The sequence below is a fragment of the Xiphophorus couchianus genome, chromosome 8 (genome assembly GCF_001444195.1).
Source record: "Xiphophorus couchianus chromosome 8, X_couchianus-1.0, whole genome shotgun sequence".
In the NCBI taxonomy this organism is placed as follows: Eukaryota; Metazoa; Chordata; class Actinopteri; order Cyprinodontiformes; family Poeciliidae; genus Xiphophorus; species Xiphophorus couchianus.
This window is the reverse complement of record NC_040235.1, coordinates 6,674,124-6,689,820: the sequence shown is the minus strand read 5'-3', so window position 1 is coordinate 6,689,820 and position 15,697 is coordinate 6,674,124. Positions and strand designations below refer to the sequence as shown.

Here is a 15,697-nt window from a genome sequence, read left to right as displayed (position 1 = left end):
AGTGGAAGTGAAGGCTCTGTCCACACAGGTCTTCAGGACAGTGTGGGACATCCATCAGGTTCTGATGACTAGATCTGAGGTGATGTGAACATGGAGAAGGTTTGAGATATGTGGGTGTGTGTCCATGTGGGGTCCTCTTTTTCTTTCAGCATTAATCTGTGTTTAATCAGACTTAGAGACTAATCCAAATATAAACCTAGAAATTAAATTGGTACAATAATGTTTTGTTATCATTCTTACACTAGTAGTTTTACTAAATTGTTTTTCATTTAAAGGTTTAGTGTTCTCACCCCAGAGAGGAGGAATTTGTTAAACTGTGTGAAAGACAAAACTTGATTTTTCCCTTAACCTTGAACATGTTTTCTGCAGCTGTTTCCCTTTCTACTGAAATACTCCTTACTTGTGAAACTGCCTGTGTGTAGAATGTAGTTTTCTGTGTTCCTCCTTCCTTGTTATCAGAATAGCCCTTTTCTGTTAAGATCACTCTCCCACATCCCATTCACTCCTTCCCTGTGTTAATAAAAACCAAGCGCTGCAGCAGAGTGTAGGAACGCACGATGAGCGGCTAGAAGAAGCAGTTTTCTGTGTCTTCCCTCTTTTGCAAAAGCTTGGTTGAAAACTAATAAACGTTGTTTGTGGTTCTCTTTTATGTAGGTCGAGAAAAAACCTATCAGAAATTTACTACTGCCTTTGTGTTTCTGTGTCAATATTAATATTTGATTAAATAAATGAGTCTGTTTCATTTGGAAAAATTAAGTTGATGCTAAACAGAAGAAAATGCAGATAAATATTTGTGGGTCAAAGGTCATGTCAACATGATAGTTTCTGTGTCTTGATTGAAAAGTGAGTTCATTATTTGGGTCATTTTTGTCCCCGTAATTCATCAGCAGTAATTGGGTGATTCTCTGAATTTGGTACATTTTGGCGTCTCAGATTACTTAAAAATATACCACAATAATTGTGTTTTTGATCATTGCATCTATTGAAGGACTCTTTAAACCTCCAGGAAAATATGTCTCCCCACCTTATTCATGAAATCCCAAACAGTATTAAGAATTTCTTTGTTACTTAGGTTGCTTTAAATTCAACCCCATAATGGGACAATTTCATTCCTCTATGAGTAAAACTCTAACATAATTAAACTAATTCTTCCAGTTCCTTTTAGATGACCTGTCCCTTGATTTTAATGTATATCTTATTTGATTCTGAATCATAATAATTAGACTGATAAGTAGAATTTGGCAACTTGATGTAAAAGCGCTTCTCATAAATCATAAAAATATACTTTAAAATAAACATTAAATCAGGCTTTTTATGTTTCTGAATCATTCTTTAAACTTTGCATACAGTCCAACAAATATTAGTATAATATTTGCTGTTATTATAAAAAAAATCATAATAATGTATCAAGTAACAGTTGAACCCATTGTAACAGTTGACCAGACTGTAACGGGGTTGAAGATTTTTACTAAAAGTTGCCATAAGTCCACATTAGCTGGGTTATGGAGCAACATATGATATGATGAAAACAAGAATTAATATGTTTCAAAGACCATTCTTTACTTTTTCCCAAACAACAATAATTATCATTTAGGTGCTTAAAGGTGTTGAAAGGTTGAGCTTGACAATGACGATGTTTGGATAAAAAATAATCAAATATCGGTAAGAAACTATATTAACACTTAAATCTCTTTACAGTGTGAGCAGGAAAAAACTTAAGTGATGTCACTTCCAGGATGCTGAGGAAATTGGACTGAACCATTATTTATAAAAAGGAGGGATTGGTCTGCTGTTACAGGGTTAAACAAAACTGGAGGGACATGATTAAAAAGTGATATTTTATAAATAATTCATATATTTTTCTCATATTTCTTTTATTTAGATTAAAGTATACCTAAAAATGTTTAAAATGGTACAAATAAGTTGCAGTTACTGGTTAGTTTCATTTGTTTTATATTCAGTGAAAAATTAACATTGGTCAGTGGGGACAGGCTCATTTGGCTGATCTCTACGCTTCAACAACCCATCAAATCTTTCAAAACATAATTTTTAATATATATTTGTATGTTATATTACCAAGACAGATGGATATTTCCATTACTTGATTTTTCTTTAAAAATGTTGGTTGAATTATGTGAAAATATTTGAGATAAACCTGTGAGACACAAAATGCACCAAATTCAGAGAATGACCCAGTTGCTTATGTATGGTGTCAGTTAGAGATCATCTGGTTCTGAAAGATATCCACATGAGATATTTTTTATCTTAACTGTGGAAATGGTTAATAATCCACTATGTTGGATGATGTTTGAACCACAGAGATGAAACTTTAATCATAAAATTAATTCATAAAAGCCTTTTTCTTTCAGCATTACTCTGTCTGGAAAATAAATTACATTTAGATTTAGAGAACAATCCAAATATCAATCTAGAAATTAAACTCACTTCTGCCTTTTGTGTTTGTGTGTTAAATTAATATTGGATGGTCATAATAACAGATATAAACTGAACAGTTACAGCAGTTAGAAACAGCTCACCTCTCTGATGGTGGAGATCCAGGAGATTTAAAGTGAATGATCTCATCCTTTGACCTGTCACTCTTAAAGGACACACAGCTGGGTTCTGGTTCTGGTTCTGGTTTGAGTCTCTGATGGATCCTGACAGAAACATGATGATTAAAACTTAATCAGCAAAGAGGAGCAGCAGCAGCTTCATCACCACGTCTGTTCTGGCCTGATATAGTGAACGCTGTGTGAAAAGGGCTGTGGACAGTTAGAGATGGTGACCTCACCTCTGACCTTTGCTCTGGCTCTCATCTTCCCCACACAGAGTGGTTTTAGAGGGAGGGACTCCCTCCTCTCTGTTCTCACACTGATCCATGCTGCTGAATTCACATCAGCTCACACACACTTTCTACCTTCACCTGCAGAGGAAACACACATCATTCATCTGCACATCAACTCTGATCATCCTTTACATCATTAGAGCTGGAAAAAGATCAGCTGCTCCTCCTCTGATTGGCTCTTCTTCTCTGCTTCATATCAGTGTCAGGTGAATGCAGTCAGACAGCAGAGAGGCAGAGGAAGCTGCCATCAGCTGCTGCACTTCTACTATCAGTCCACTAGATGGAGACATGGAGCAACATTTACATTCACTGATTCAACCTGAACAGGAAGTATTTTAGTTAGTTAATTAATAATCTCTACAACAAGTGTGACATGAACAAGTGGATTATCTGCTCTATCAAAGTTCAACTGTTTAATAATCTGACTGAATCAAAGACATTTTAAGAATAATATTTCGATTTGAAACAAAGCAGAAACGAAACTCTTTTGTTTGACATTAATGGTTGAGACTGGAGTTTGATTCCTGGAAATAAAATGATGAATGATTTTGTTTACAGAATAAAATAAAGAAACATCAAAGTGTTCATCATGTTTTTCTTCCAATTCATCAATAATTTAATAATCCTGTAGATTAGCTTTCAAACAGCAGAGATGAAACTTTGAGCTGAATTTAAAAGGGAACATTTTATCTAAATGTCATAGAACTGAAACAGGTAGAAAAGTTTCTGTAGATAAACTTCAAGTAGAAAACAAAACAGACTTACAGTTTGTTCAAACTGTCCAAATAGTTGAAGAAGAACATCTGAACAACAGACTGAGGCCCAACAGAACCGTAGGAGAACCAGACTAATGCCACACCTGTACAGATACACAACAGAACTGGACTTTTATCCGACCTGAACAACATGAGTTCAAAGTCAAAGTGTTATAAATGTTGCATAAGCGATTATATGACAGCTCACCTGGTTTGTAGTTTCTTCTTTCAGAGCAGCAGAACCAGGAAGTAGAAGGTCTGCAGTGAAATCAGAGGCAGGTTGATAAATCTTCATGAGACAGGAGAGAAGTTCTGATGAAAATGTTTCATGATGGAGTCATGAGGAGAAATGAGCCCAGAGAAAAGAACAGCTGGTTGCTTCCTGCTGCTGTAACTGGTCAGAATATAATTACAAGCAGAAAATAATCAGAAAAATTAAACTAAACTATAATTCTTAACATCACCACAGTACTGCAGCTAAAACCACACATTGTTCTAATGCAGATTATTCCTAAAGCTCCTATATAATCATTGATCATTATGTTAGTGTGGTGAGCAGAGTGAGGACAGTCTCTGTTTAAAACCAGGATCAGCTGAGGAGGTTCTGCTGATCCAGGTTGAAACCCTGATTTCATTTCAATCATCAACCTGAATTTAAAGTCAGAGTCAGATCAAGCAGGTTTTCTTGGAAAGCTGAAGAAAAAACCTTGATAGAGTTTTGATGGAACCACAGGTTCTAGGATGAGTCCTAGTTAAAGTCCTTATCGGAGAATAAGGCAGGTATTTACTAGAGTTTTGGTTTTTAAATTCAGGGTACCAAACCTTTAGAGAATCCTAAAGACGTTTATCAGAAATAAAGACCCTCTTAGAGGATTAAGAGGCAGAGCGACCACAAAGCTGATTGGTTTGATTCTGTGAAGACGTTTGCAGCCTAAAGAGGAAATCCCACCTATTCAGAAGATTTGGCCTGAGTGGTTCCAGGGTCTTTTCTCCTCCTCAGGGTGAATTGTTTCACTATATAGTAATGAAATAGTCTGAAAAAAGTCTGCATGGTGTGAATGAATGTATAAAAAGTGTCATTTTTCTTGCAGGTGGTTCATTGAAGCTGATCGTTCTGAAAGGAAGAGAAAGAGAATTAGAAGCAGAGGAAGTGAACTGAGGCAAAGAAATCAGAAACAAAGAGTTTAGTTCATCTGGAGAAACACGAGGAAAGTTTGGATGAAAGAGAGAGAACGAAGAGAAAGACAGAAAAATGATAAACAAATGGAAATGCTTCTATTACTGAACATAAATCTTTTGTCAATAAATTACAGGCCTTAATATGTTTTATGTTTTTGTGTGTTTGAATAAGCAAATGATTTTATTCCTTAAAAGGATGAATAATAAGTGACTAAAACAAAATAAACCAAATTGATTTCTATTTGCTTCTTTTTTTCCTCTATATGAGCCTTGCTGCGGTGCATCTGACCTCTGACCTCAACTCCTCAACCCTGTCCTCCCATGGACCAGATGATGTCCCTCTCACACCACCAGCTGATGAAAGTAGATCCAGTGGATCCAGTGGATCAAGAAGAACAGGAAGATGAAGAAAACCTTCATCACCTCCAGCCACTGAAGTGTCTGTTGATCCTGATTTTTATTTTTGACACCAGAGAACTGATGAAACATTTCCATTCAGGGGACGACTGTCAGGTCTCCTGTTGGACATTTGGACTGAAACTGTGTGTGACTGAGCTTTAACAACCTCCGCTGGTCTGCTGTCCAGTATCAGCGTAGAGAAAGAAAAGATAAACATGATTCAAAGCTGTGAGAGGAGAAGACACCACTCTGAACTGGTGATGCTTGTTTCATCTGTGGACAACATGGACATTGACTGAGGGACGATCTGGACCAGCCAGAGATCCAAGACCAGAACCAGTTGGACTGACAGGGAGCCGGAGGAGAGAGACGGGGAGGATTTCACTGCAGCGACGCCGACAGCAGGAGGGAGAGAGAGAAGAGAAAGGAGACATTTAAGATGAGTTACACACACACACACACACACACACACACACACACACTACGACGAAGACTGCTGGCTTACTAACCCTGTTCATATTTAGAAATTCTTTAGAGAGAAAAGAATGACTTCAATAGAGTTTTTATGCTCAATAAATAGAGAAACTCTTTCAATTGTTCCTGTTAATTCTAAGTCCTGAACAGAAGGACCAACACTAATGACCCTCTAAGGGTCCATGAACCATAGATTGAGAAACTGTGAAGGGAAACTGCAATCACTTTAGTTCTGCAATGAACTAACAAAATTATGCCATTGAATTATAGCAAGTAAAACAGATAGAGAACATTCTAAACAAAAAATGGTTTGAAATAAATGTTTTAAAATCAATAAATAAAAAACTGAATAGTTTTAGACAAAGACAGTAAATTTAATGTTGAATAGGAATAAAGTCAAAGTTTCTCCTGGATTCTAAATGTTTTGAAAACTTCTGACACTCAGATGGTTGAGATTTATTTTGTTCTCCTTTTTGAAGATCTAAGCTGTAGTTAGATATTAGTATGGGAATAAACAAAACATCTTTCAGGGTTAAGAATTAGAGATCATTAATACTGCAGTGTTTAGAACATGTTGGTATACCATATAATATTTGTTGTATTGAAATTCAATAGAAGGAAATTCTTATAAAATAAAACTGTGATACATTTGAACTAAGAGGTTAAAAAGACTTTTTGTTTTCCTGGAAATATTTGTTATAACAAAACCTAAAATTAGTGAAGCTTCAGCAGAAACTTGATCAATTTGTTGCTGTGATCCTAAATTATATTGAGATTTCTTGTTTGACTGTGAACACATAACTTAAAACAGGATCCTGTAGATTAGAGTTCAATTCAAACATTAAAATATGTTAAAAGGAGGAAAATTAGAGAATCTTGAAGCTTCAGTAAATTTGATAATTAGAATTTGATAAAATAGACAAAATGAGGACTGACTGGAAATTATTGACTGTGATGAAAATTTAACTGATTCCAAATTCTGACTGTTTGTCTGTTTCATGTTGGATGTTTGTGTGTTTAGTGTTTGATAAATATTGTTTACTAAACTAAAATTAGTTAGAGTTTGATGAAGCAACTTAAGTTTCTAAAGGAAAATTGCATGAGATGATCTGAGATCTTAGTTTGTCTTCAGGATGGAAATTTTTATTTTTATACTTTGACAACCAAAATTATATTTTGCTCTGTTAATTCTAACAGTGTAAGGAGGAAGTAGGACTGCCTACAGTCGACCTTTGAACTGTCTGAGACTGACCCCTCCTAGCTCCTCCCACCTACTGGATTTGTTCCCGCCTTCAGTTTCCATAGCAACGCTCCCTTTGAGTTTCACAGAGTTTAGGAAGAAAGAAAAAACCTGCCATGTTTGATAGAATGAATGGATGTTTATATAATAACTGAGCATGAAATTATATAGTTAGTATTTACATATTAAAGATTAATAAAACAGTTTAAATGGTTTTTAAGTATTTTCTTTACTTTGTAGAATAATAAGGGATTTATTTGTATAAATAACTTTTCATAATGACATATAACACATTTAAGAAAATAATGCAACATTTTAGCAGCTTTAGATTCCATTCCTTCCTCTTTACTTAAAAAACAAAACAATCAAACTCAAAGCTTCTGAAACTCTTTAAATTCTTTCTTTGGGAATTACTTAATGGAAATAGCTAATGGCTTCTGTTATGAAATAATGCACAATATAATGTATCAGATTGTAAGCGAAAAACGAGCCAAATTTCCAACTGCCAAAATGCAGAGCATAACTGACACCAACTGCCGCTCCGCTAGAGTGAGAAATGAAGAGAATTTTTGAGCCCAAAATAATTTTGAAATCGCCCTCATGCCCACAAATATCGCACGATTGGTATCAAACTCGGTCCTGACATTGATACGCATGCCTGCTCCGGTAAAATGTTTTCGAAATTTCTCTAGGGCTTACGGTTTTCTGTCACGGTGCTTCAGAGCAAAGTCATGCGACAGGATTTTCTGTCGCTCTCTCAGTCTCTCTCCCATGTATTTTCATATATTTCTCAAAAATTTCAGATCTGGCCACACCATGTCTTTCTCTTATCGCTGTTAATACTGTGAGTGACGTAGAGATATGAATTGCGGGACTATCGGAGACGACAAACAGCCCTCTCATACGCTTCAAACGCTTTTCGAATATGTATTACGGTTCCCGAACGGGAAGGAGATGTTCCGAATGCTTTTTTAGTTCAAACTGGCTGGCTCAAACAGAGAATTGTTTCCACCTGCATGTCTCACTCACAGCTGACAGTTGGCAGAGAGAATTATTTACCATAGCAACGGAACTCAGGAGGCCATTGGCTGCTGGTTAGGACTACAAATACGCATCACTGTAGTTCTAACTATAGTGGAAGACTCAGTTGAAACAGATCAGGACTGAACTGGCCTTTACAACTAATTGCTGCTATGGGCTGTATTTAACTGATTTTGCTCAGTCACCATTACACATGGGATTAGTTTGGAAAATTAAAATGAAGCATACTGAAAATTTCAAAATAAAAGCCTTGAATATTTTTACATCATGTAATTGCTCTTTTTGGCTTTATGTGACTTTTTTATCCAAAGCACTGATACACATGGGATTAGTTTGGCCTTTTGAAATGAAGTTTAACAAAAATTTCAAAATAAAATTCTTGCCAATTTTTACATGAGATTATTGCTCTTTTGAGCATTATATAACGGATTTTATCCAATCACTGTTATACATGGGATTAGTTTGCACCTGGGAAATAAAGCTTAACAAAAATTTCAAAATAAAAGCCTTGAGAAATTTTACATTAGATAATTGCTCTTTTGAGCATTATATAACTGATTTAACCCAATGACTATTAGACATGGGATTAGTTTGGACCTTTGAAATTAAGCTTAACAGAAATTTCCAAATAAAAGCCTCAATATGCCCCTGAGGTTAGTGCACTGCCACAGGCGGTGCAATAATATTATTCTGCATTATCTTTTTCTCTCAAAAAATGCTCATTAGCATTTTAGCTTAAATAAGCTATTAGCTATTTCTTTGACTTATTAGCCATGTTTAGTATACTGAATGGACTAAGTCAATTATAGAAAACATCCTAGTGATGTCCCACATGCTACAGACAGCAATCATGCTAACATTAGCATTTTTGCTAATTTTAGCTGATACACTTACTTTATCATACTGAATGGTGCAAGTGAATGTTAGTAAACATTCTTGTGAATCTCCTCATATGATTGCAGCGTTCTTTAGCATTGATGATAATTTCTAGCATCAGAACGCTGGGTCCAAACCGACGGGCACACTTTGGCAGGACCCGGTTAAATTTCTTCAGGAATTTCCTAGTTGGGGCCTGCCCATAGCAATGCATAAGGAGAGCAGTACTGACTTGCTTCGCAAGTCAGTACTGCTCTCCTTATGCATTGCATGGCAGGCACCTATTATTCTACACCCAATAGAACGTCTCTTTATATCTTTATTTTTCTTCCATCACCGTTAATGCGGCTCGTACCGCTGCGTGCACCCCCACAAAAGTGGTATCAAAACGTGCGGCTCGATGCCGAGAAGGGAGCTATTACTTTTATTGGGAATTGGACTTACGATGGCGACGTAAAAAGCAAAAAACGAGAAAAATTTCCAACTGCCGAAACGCAGAGCATAACTGACACCAACTGCCGCTCCTTTAGAGTGAGAAATGAAGAGAATTTTTTAGCCCAAAACAATTTTGAAATTGCCATAGGCGGTGCAATAATATTAGCATGCATTATATTATTCTCTCAGGTTAGGGAACTGCCTTGCACAGCAAGGCAGTTCATTAGCATTAGCCTTTTACCTTAAATAAGCTATTAGCTATTTTCTTACTTATTAGCCATGTTTAATATACTGAGTGGAGTAATTCAATTACAGACAACATTCTAATGATATCCCACATGCTATTGACAGCATTTAGAGAAAGATATGTTCAGCCTGCTTTGATCAGAAAAACGAACTGCTTCAAACAGTTAGAATTCTGTCTCTCCCTCTCTGTCTCACTCACATGACAGCTGAGCTGCTCTTTAGAACTACAATGACTGAATGTCAGAACTACAACATGGTGGAACTGTCAGTTACTACAGAGGAGGACTGAGCTGGCCTATAGAACTACTTGTGTTTTGGGCTTTTTATAACTGATTTTATCCAACCATTGTTACACATGGGATTAGTGCAGCAGTTTAAAATGAAGCTTACGGAAAATTTCAACCAAAGCACTGATACACATGGGATTAGTCTGGCCCTTTGAAGTCCATAATGAAGCAAGTCTGAAACGGAAAGCTCTGCCTGACAGAGAAACACATGACTTTTGTACAAAGGGATAAGGGATCCAAAGCATGGGAATCAGACTGGTTCCCATGCAGCTGGGAAAAATAACGTCCAACCTTGTGTATGTAGCCCAAACAGCTTTAACTTGGTGGGAATATACAGAACTTAGAATAAACATATAGCAATACAACTAGCAGGTGTAACCTAACTGTAATTTTCCCACATCATTTCCCCCCTTTTGATTATAAGTAAATATGTAATATTTAATATTAATCATCATTTCCCTCCAAGGTTAAAAGATACAACATAAAACTATCCTGGAAGATGTAAGAAAAGGAAAAAAAAAAAGAAAATCAAAACAAAAACAATAAAAAAAATAAAAAACAAAAAAAAACAAACACATATACACAAGATACGAAAAACCTACCGGCATACACCAACTCAACCCTGCAACAACATCACTGTGTGAGGTAGGAAAACTTATCTTGCAACCCCTCCTTGCCAGGGAGACGGTTCTGTATATGTGCCAACCATGATAAACATGGAGACATCACACCAACGATTGAAGATACGATAAAAATCACGAATAACTATTGTAATAAAAAAGAGACACAGAGAGAGAGAGAGAGAAAGAGACAGAGAGAGAGAGACACAGAGGTTTAAAATTCCTTTATTTTACATTCCTAATGTCAAAACCACAATAAAAAAAACACAAGCAAATCAAAAGGAAATTATCAACTCAACAGAAAAGGAAAAACTAAAAACTCTTCATCCAATGTACATAGCACATCCTTAATACCCCATTTGCACAGAAAACCCTCCATGTCTTTTGTTAACTTAAAAAACTCAAATTCTACAAGAATCCGAGCAACCAACAATCTCTTAAACAATACACATGCGTCATCCGTTTGCTGACTGTTCTTTTTGTTCCTCCTTGATAGCCATATTGCCAATTTCGCAGTTCCTGAAAGAAAATTCAAAAGAATGTGAATGGACGTCTTTCTCACACAATACAGCAGGCCATAAATAAAAATACAAGTTGAAAACAATTCCCCAAAACCATCAAACAACTGACTTAAAAGATCAAACAGAGACTTCAACCTCACACACTCGACAAATAAATGAAACAATGTTTCGTCTTGAGAACAAAAACAACAAGAAACACTAATGCCAGGATCAAGGTGTGCCAGATACCTGTTCGTAGCTATGGCCCCATGCACAATCCTCCACTCTAGGTCACCCACCCGTTTTTCAACAGGGGGTTTGTACAGGGACCACCAACAGCCTCCCGTGGTAGAGCCGGAGTCAAAAAACTCAGTCCACTTCGACACCTTCACTCCCGCCAGAGAGCGTAAATTCAGAACCTTCACACAAGTACAATACAAAGCCTTCTTTTCCAGATTTTCAAAACGCCCCAACGGGGTGTCTCGGATAGACAACAATAAACTTGTATCATTCTGCCACTGATCTGCCGCAGGAGAGACGATCAGGGAAGGAAAAACTGTACTCACATTCATCATCCCATTGGTCAGACAGAGTACCGTTAACAGCAAACGCTCTAATAAACTCTGGCAAGGACGCACACGCCTCGTCTTTCAACTTTGAAACAAGTCTGGTAGACCTTATGTTCAACCTCTCCATTAAAACGTCCACAGACAGCTTCAATAAATGTCCCAACTTCACACAACCCACTTCTATCATCCTAGATTGTAGCGTAACGGATGAGAGGAGTTGTGACGAGAGAAAAACGTTTTCAAACAAAGGCTCTTCAAAAAGCCACATCCCAGGTGATATTTGAGTCTCTCTCTCAAACGTGAGAGTCTTCCACGCGTTTATCACTGATTGATAAAAAGGAGTAAGTCCAGTCAAGTCCACAGATCCTTGCTTCAGTAAGAAAAGATGTTTATCGTACCCCATCTTCCTGCTTTCTGTAGCAAAAGACGTGCCGTATCCAGCCATGGCGTTCTAACTCCATACAGCATCTTCTGCAAACTTTGCAGCCTGAAGGCCGCAATCCGTGATGCGATGTCTATGAGTCCTTATTCTCCTTCTTCCACGGGTAGATACAAAGCCACAGCCCTCACCCAATGGCATCCGGACCAGAAAAAATCCACTATAGTCCTTTGGAGTCTTTGTATAAGAGAGGCTGGCGGTGTCAACACAGTCAATTTATGCCAAAGGGCCGAAGCAACCAAGTTATTGACCACCAACACGCTTCCCCTATAGGATAACTGAGGTAGCAGCCATTTCCATTTAGATAATCTGACACACACTCTCTCCATGACACCCTCCCAATTTTTATTCAAAGCAGTCTCTGTTCCCCAAAAAACCCCCAAAAACTTAAAACCCTGATCCACCCAGTGCATATTCCCAGGCAATATAGGGAGAGTTTTATTTTCCCATAAACCAACTTTAACTGCAGAACTCTTCTTCCAGTTAACTATAGCCGAAGAAGCTTTCTCATATAACTCTAAACAACACTGAAGACTCAAAATATCATTCTGATCCCGAATAAAAATATTTATATCATCGGCATAAGCAGAGACTACTAAACCTGAACTATGTGACAAACCTGGAAGAACAAGACCATTAAGAGTAAAACGAAGCCTATGCAAAAAAGGTTAAACTATAATAGAGTACAGTTGACCAGATATTGGACAACCTTGTCTAATCCCCCGTTGAAGTTTCACAGGACGACTTAAACCACCCACCACTTTAACAACACAAGCTGCTTCATTGTATAATAACCCCTCCAAAAAACCCTCACCGAAACCAAACGCTCTTAAAGTAGAAAAAAGAAAAACATGATCTACCCTATCAAAAGCTTTTTCCTGATCCAATGAAATAATTCCTACATCAGTTCCATATATTCTACAAATATCAAACAAGTCTCTCAAAAGAAAAAGATTATCCTTAATTGATCTGTCAGGTACACAATATGATTGATCTTTATGTATAATAAATTCAAGAACATTTTTCAGTCTGTTGGAAAGCACTTTAGAAAATAATTTGTAGTCCACAGACTGGCCTCCAGTTCTTCAATAAAGTCAAATCTCCTTTTTTTGGAATCAAGGAAAGAACAGCTTTCCGACAGGATGACGGCAAAAAACCCGTTGACACGCACTCTTGTAGCACCTCCCACAAGTCTTCCCCCAGCAACCTCCAGAAATGTTTATAAAAATCCGCAGGTAAACCATCTATTCCTGGACTCTTTCCAGAACCCATTTGTCCGACTGCAGCCGTCAGTTCCTCCATCGAGACTCCAACATCCAGAATTTCCCGATCCGTAGCGGCAAGTTGCGGGAGACCATCCAACAAAGTTTCCATGGATCCTCCGTCACATGTCTGTTTCTTGTACAGGTCACCGTAAAAAGCCATGGCGTGTTCTTTCATAGCACAAGGATCAGCAGTCAGCGTTCCATCAGCAAGTTGGAGGCAACTCCTCTCCAAATTAAAGAAGGAAGATGTAGGGGCATCCATCTCTGTCACTGAAATAAACCGTGATCGAATCAAAGCCCCTTTAGCCCTTTCATTTAACTGACAACTTAACTGATCCCTCTTAACCCTCAGCTGACTATCCGCATTATGAGACACATTGGTTTCCAACACTTTTATCTCATTTTCTAATTTCTGAATCACTTTTTTAATTTTTGATGTAGAATAACTTGTATATTGTTGACAAAAAACTCTTATCTGAGCCTTCCCAACCTCCCACCACTCGGTTAATGACATAAATTCTAACTTTCTCATTTTCCAAATATACCAGAAGTCACTAAACTTTTGACAAAAGAGATTATCTTTAAGTAATTTCGTATTAAAATGCCAATGCGATTTACATCTAATGTTACTCAAGCAAAGAAAATCTAGATAGACTAGATGATGATCAGAAAAACCAACCGGAGAAATAAAACAATTCAACAATCTATTTCTATCCGTATCTAAAATATAAAAGCGATCCAAACGAGCCCCACACACTATCCCGTCCGTCATTTTCACCCAGGTGTGCCGTATATCCTGGGGGTGTTTGGTCCTCCAAGCATCAACTAAACCCACCTCTACCATCATCTCAATTAATCTAGAAGACGATGGAGGATGAGGTTCTTCCCCTGTTCTATCATTTAAAAAACTCGTTGTACAGTTCCAGTCTCCCCCCAACACCACACACTCATTTTGATTAGACTGCTGCAGAAAACTATGAATAACTTTAAAAATTTTAAGCCTTTGATCCCCTTGATTTGGTGTATAAACATTCATAAAACAGAAAAGGTTTTTTTTTATTTCCACTCTAATCACCAGGACCCTTCCTGGAACTAACTCAGAATGAGAAATAACATTAATGTCCAAAGCTGGTGAGAATAAAACTGCTACACCAGCAGATAATCTTGTGCCATGAGACAAAAAATATTTCCCTTTCCAACTCAGCCCCCACTCCACCTCATTGTCATGGTCTGTATGTGTCTCTTGTAAAAAAAACAACATCAAGTTTCTTTTGCCTAATCATCTCCAAAACAACCATCTTTTTAAGTGGATCCCTCCCACCATTGATATTTAAAGTCCCCACCCTGATATTACTCATACAAATAGAAAAGAGAGGCAGATCAGACAGAAACAGTAGAAAGAAAAACACCCAGTGCACTTTAATTATTATCTTATCTCTGAATCTTCAGTCGCTTTAAACCTTTCGCTTTTTTTGCTGACACCTGTCAGGTGTTTTTTTAACCGGAAACGTTTCTTTTCATCTAACATTTCAAACCCAACCACTTTCCGAACCATTAATACACTCTTGATAAATTTTTCTGCATCAGGAAAATAGTCAAGGACCTTAACTTGTTTTCCAAATGTTTCATCCAAAAATTCATTAATTTCCTCCAGAGTGTACAAATCGCCACTAGATGTTTGTGAATCTGCGATTGAGACACTGTCTGAGTCGCTGTCGTACTCCATGTCTTCTACCTGTGCAGGTGGTGCAGCAGACTGGACCCCTGCAGCGCCACCCTCAGGCAACGCTACAGCCTCTGCAACAACACAACCAACCATCTGATCTGTTTCTACCTCCAGATTACTCCCCTCTGAGGAGTCCTTGGGAACACCGGTTCCAGTTTTTTCAGTATCCTCCTGTACAATATGTTTATTCAAACCACTGCTTCCCTCTCCTGCATCAACGCTAGCGGGCGGAGGAAACGCCCTGCCCTCAGCGGGCGGAGGAGCCCTGACCACCCGCGACTCCTCTGCACTTCTGCTCACTTCAACCTGAGCTTCCTGATTTTTATGCAGGCAAGAAGCCCGCTTATGTCCAACATCCCCACACTCCAAGCATTTCATACTCCCAGAACTTGCATAAACCATATAAGATCCTTCTTCATATTTCACTCTGAAAGAAACTTTTAGCGTCTGTGTAGCAGAGTTTAAGAACATAAAAACCTGCCTCCTGAAAGACTGAACGTGTTTCAGCTTATCATGTTTACATCCCAAACCAACAGTTTTAAAACCACTCGCCAGTTTCCCAAAGCGCTGGAGCTCCTTCTCCAACAAAACATTAGGAATGAACGGCGGCACGCCCGAGACAATAACCCGGGTGGAGGGCACCGCAAGCGGCGACACCTGCAGGTACTCCCCGCCTATCGTCACCCCGCTGACAATCAACTGGTTCACAAAGCGCCCTTCTCTTAAAAATATCACTACTCCCTTATTCATTCTGGAAGCATAAATTAAATTGCTGTGACCAGCTAGATCACCAACTGTCAA

The 15,697-nt window shown here is 37.9% G+C and overlaps 2 protein-coding genes and 1 long non-coding RNA gene across 6 annotated transcripts in view; 1 reads left to right on the top strand and 2 right to left on the bottom strand.

Annotated features, from left to right (window-relative positions):
* The window catches only part of LOC114149758 (NLR family CARD domain-containing protein 3-like), a 39,227-nt gene extending 36,332 nt beyond the window's left edge, over window positions 1-2,895 (bottom strand). For all 4 annotated transcript variants that reach the window (XM_028025828.1, XM_028025834.1, XM_028025832.1 and 1 more), the window contains exons 1-2: window positions 2,792-2,895; window positions 2,538-2,657 (exon numbers count right to left, since the gene is read on the bottom strand). In XM_028025828.1, coding sequence (XP_027881629.1) covers window positions 2,538-2,657; window positions 2,792-2,880 — 209 coding nt within the window. In that variant the 5' untranslated portion in view covers window positions 2,881-2,895. The remainder of the gene's footprint in view (window positions 1-2,537; window positions 2,658-2,791) is intronic.
* Window positions 1-15,697, top strand: part of LOC114149750 (protein NLRC5-like) — a 1,536,511-nt gene that overhangs the window by 324,959 nt on the left and 1,195,855 nt on the right. The window lies entirely within an intron of this gene.
* LOC114149825 (uncharacterized) overlaps window positions 1-15,697 on the bottom strand; it is a 461,125-nt gene that overhangs the window by 264,569 nt on the left and 180,859 nt on the right. The window lies entirely within an intron of this gene.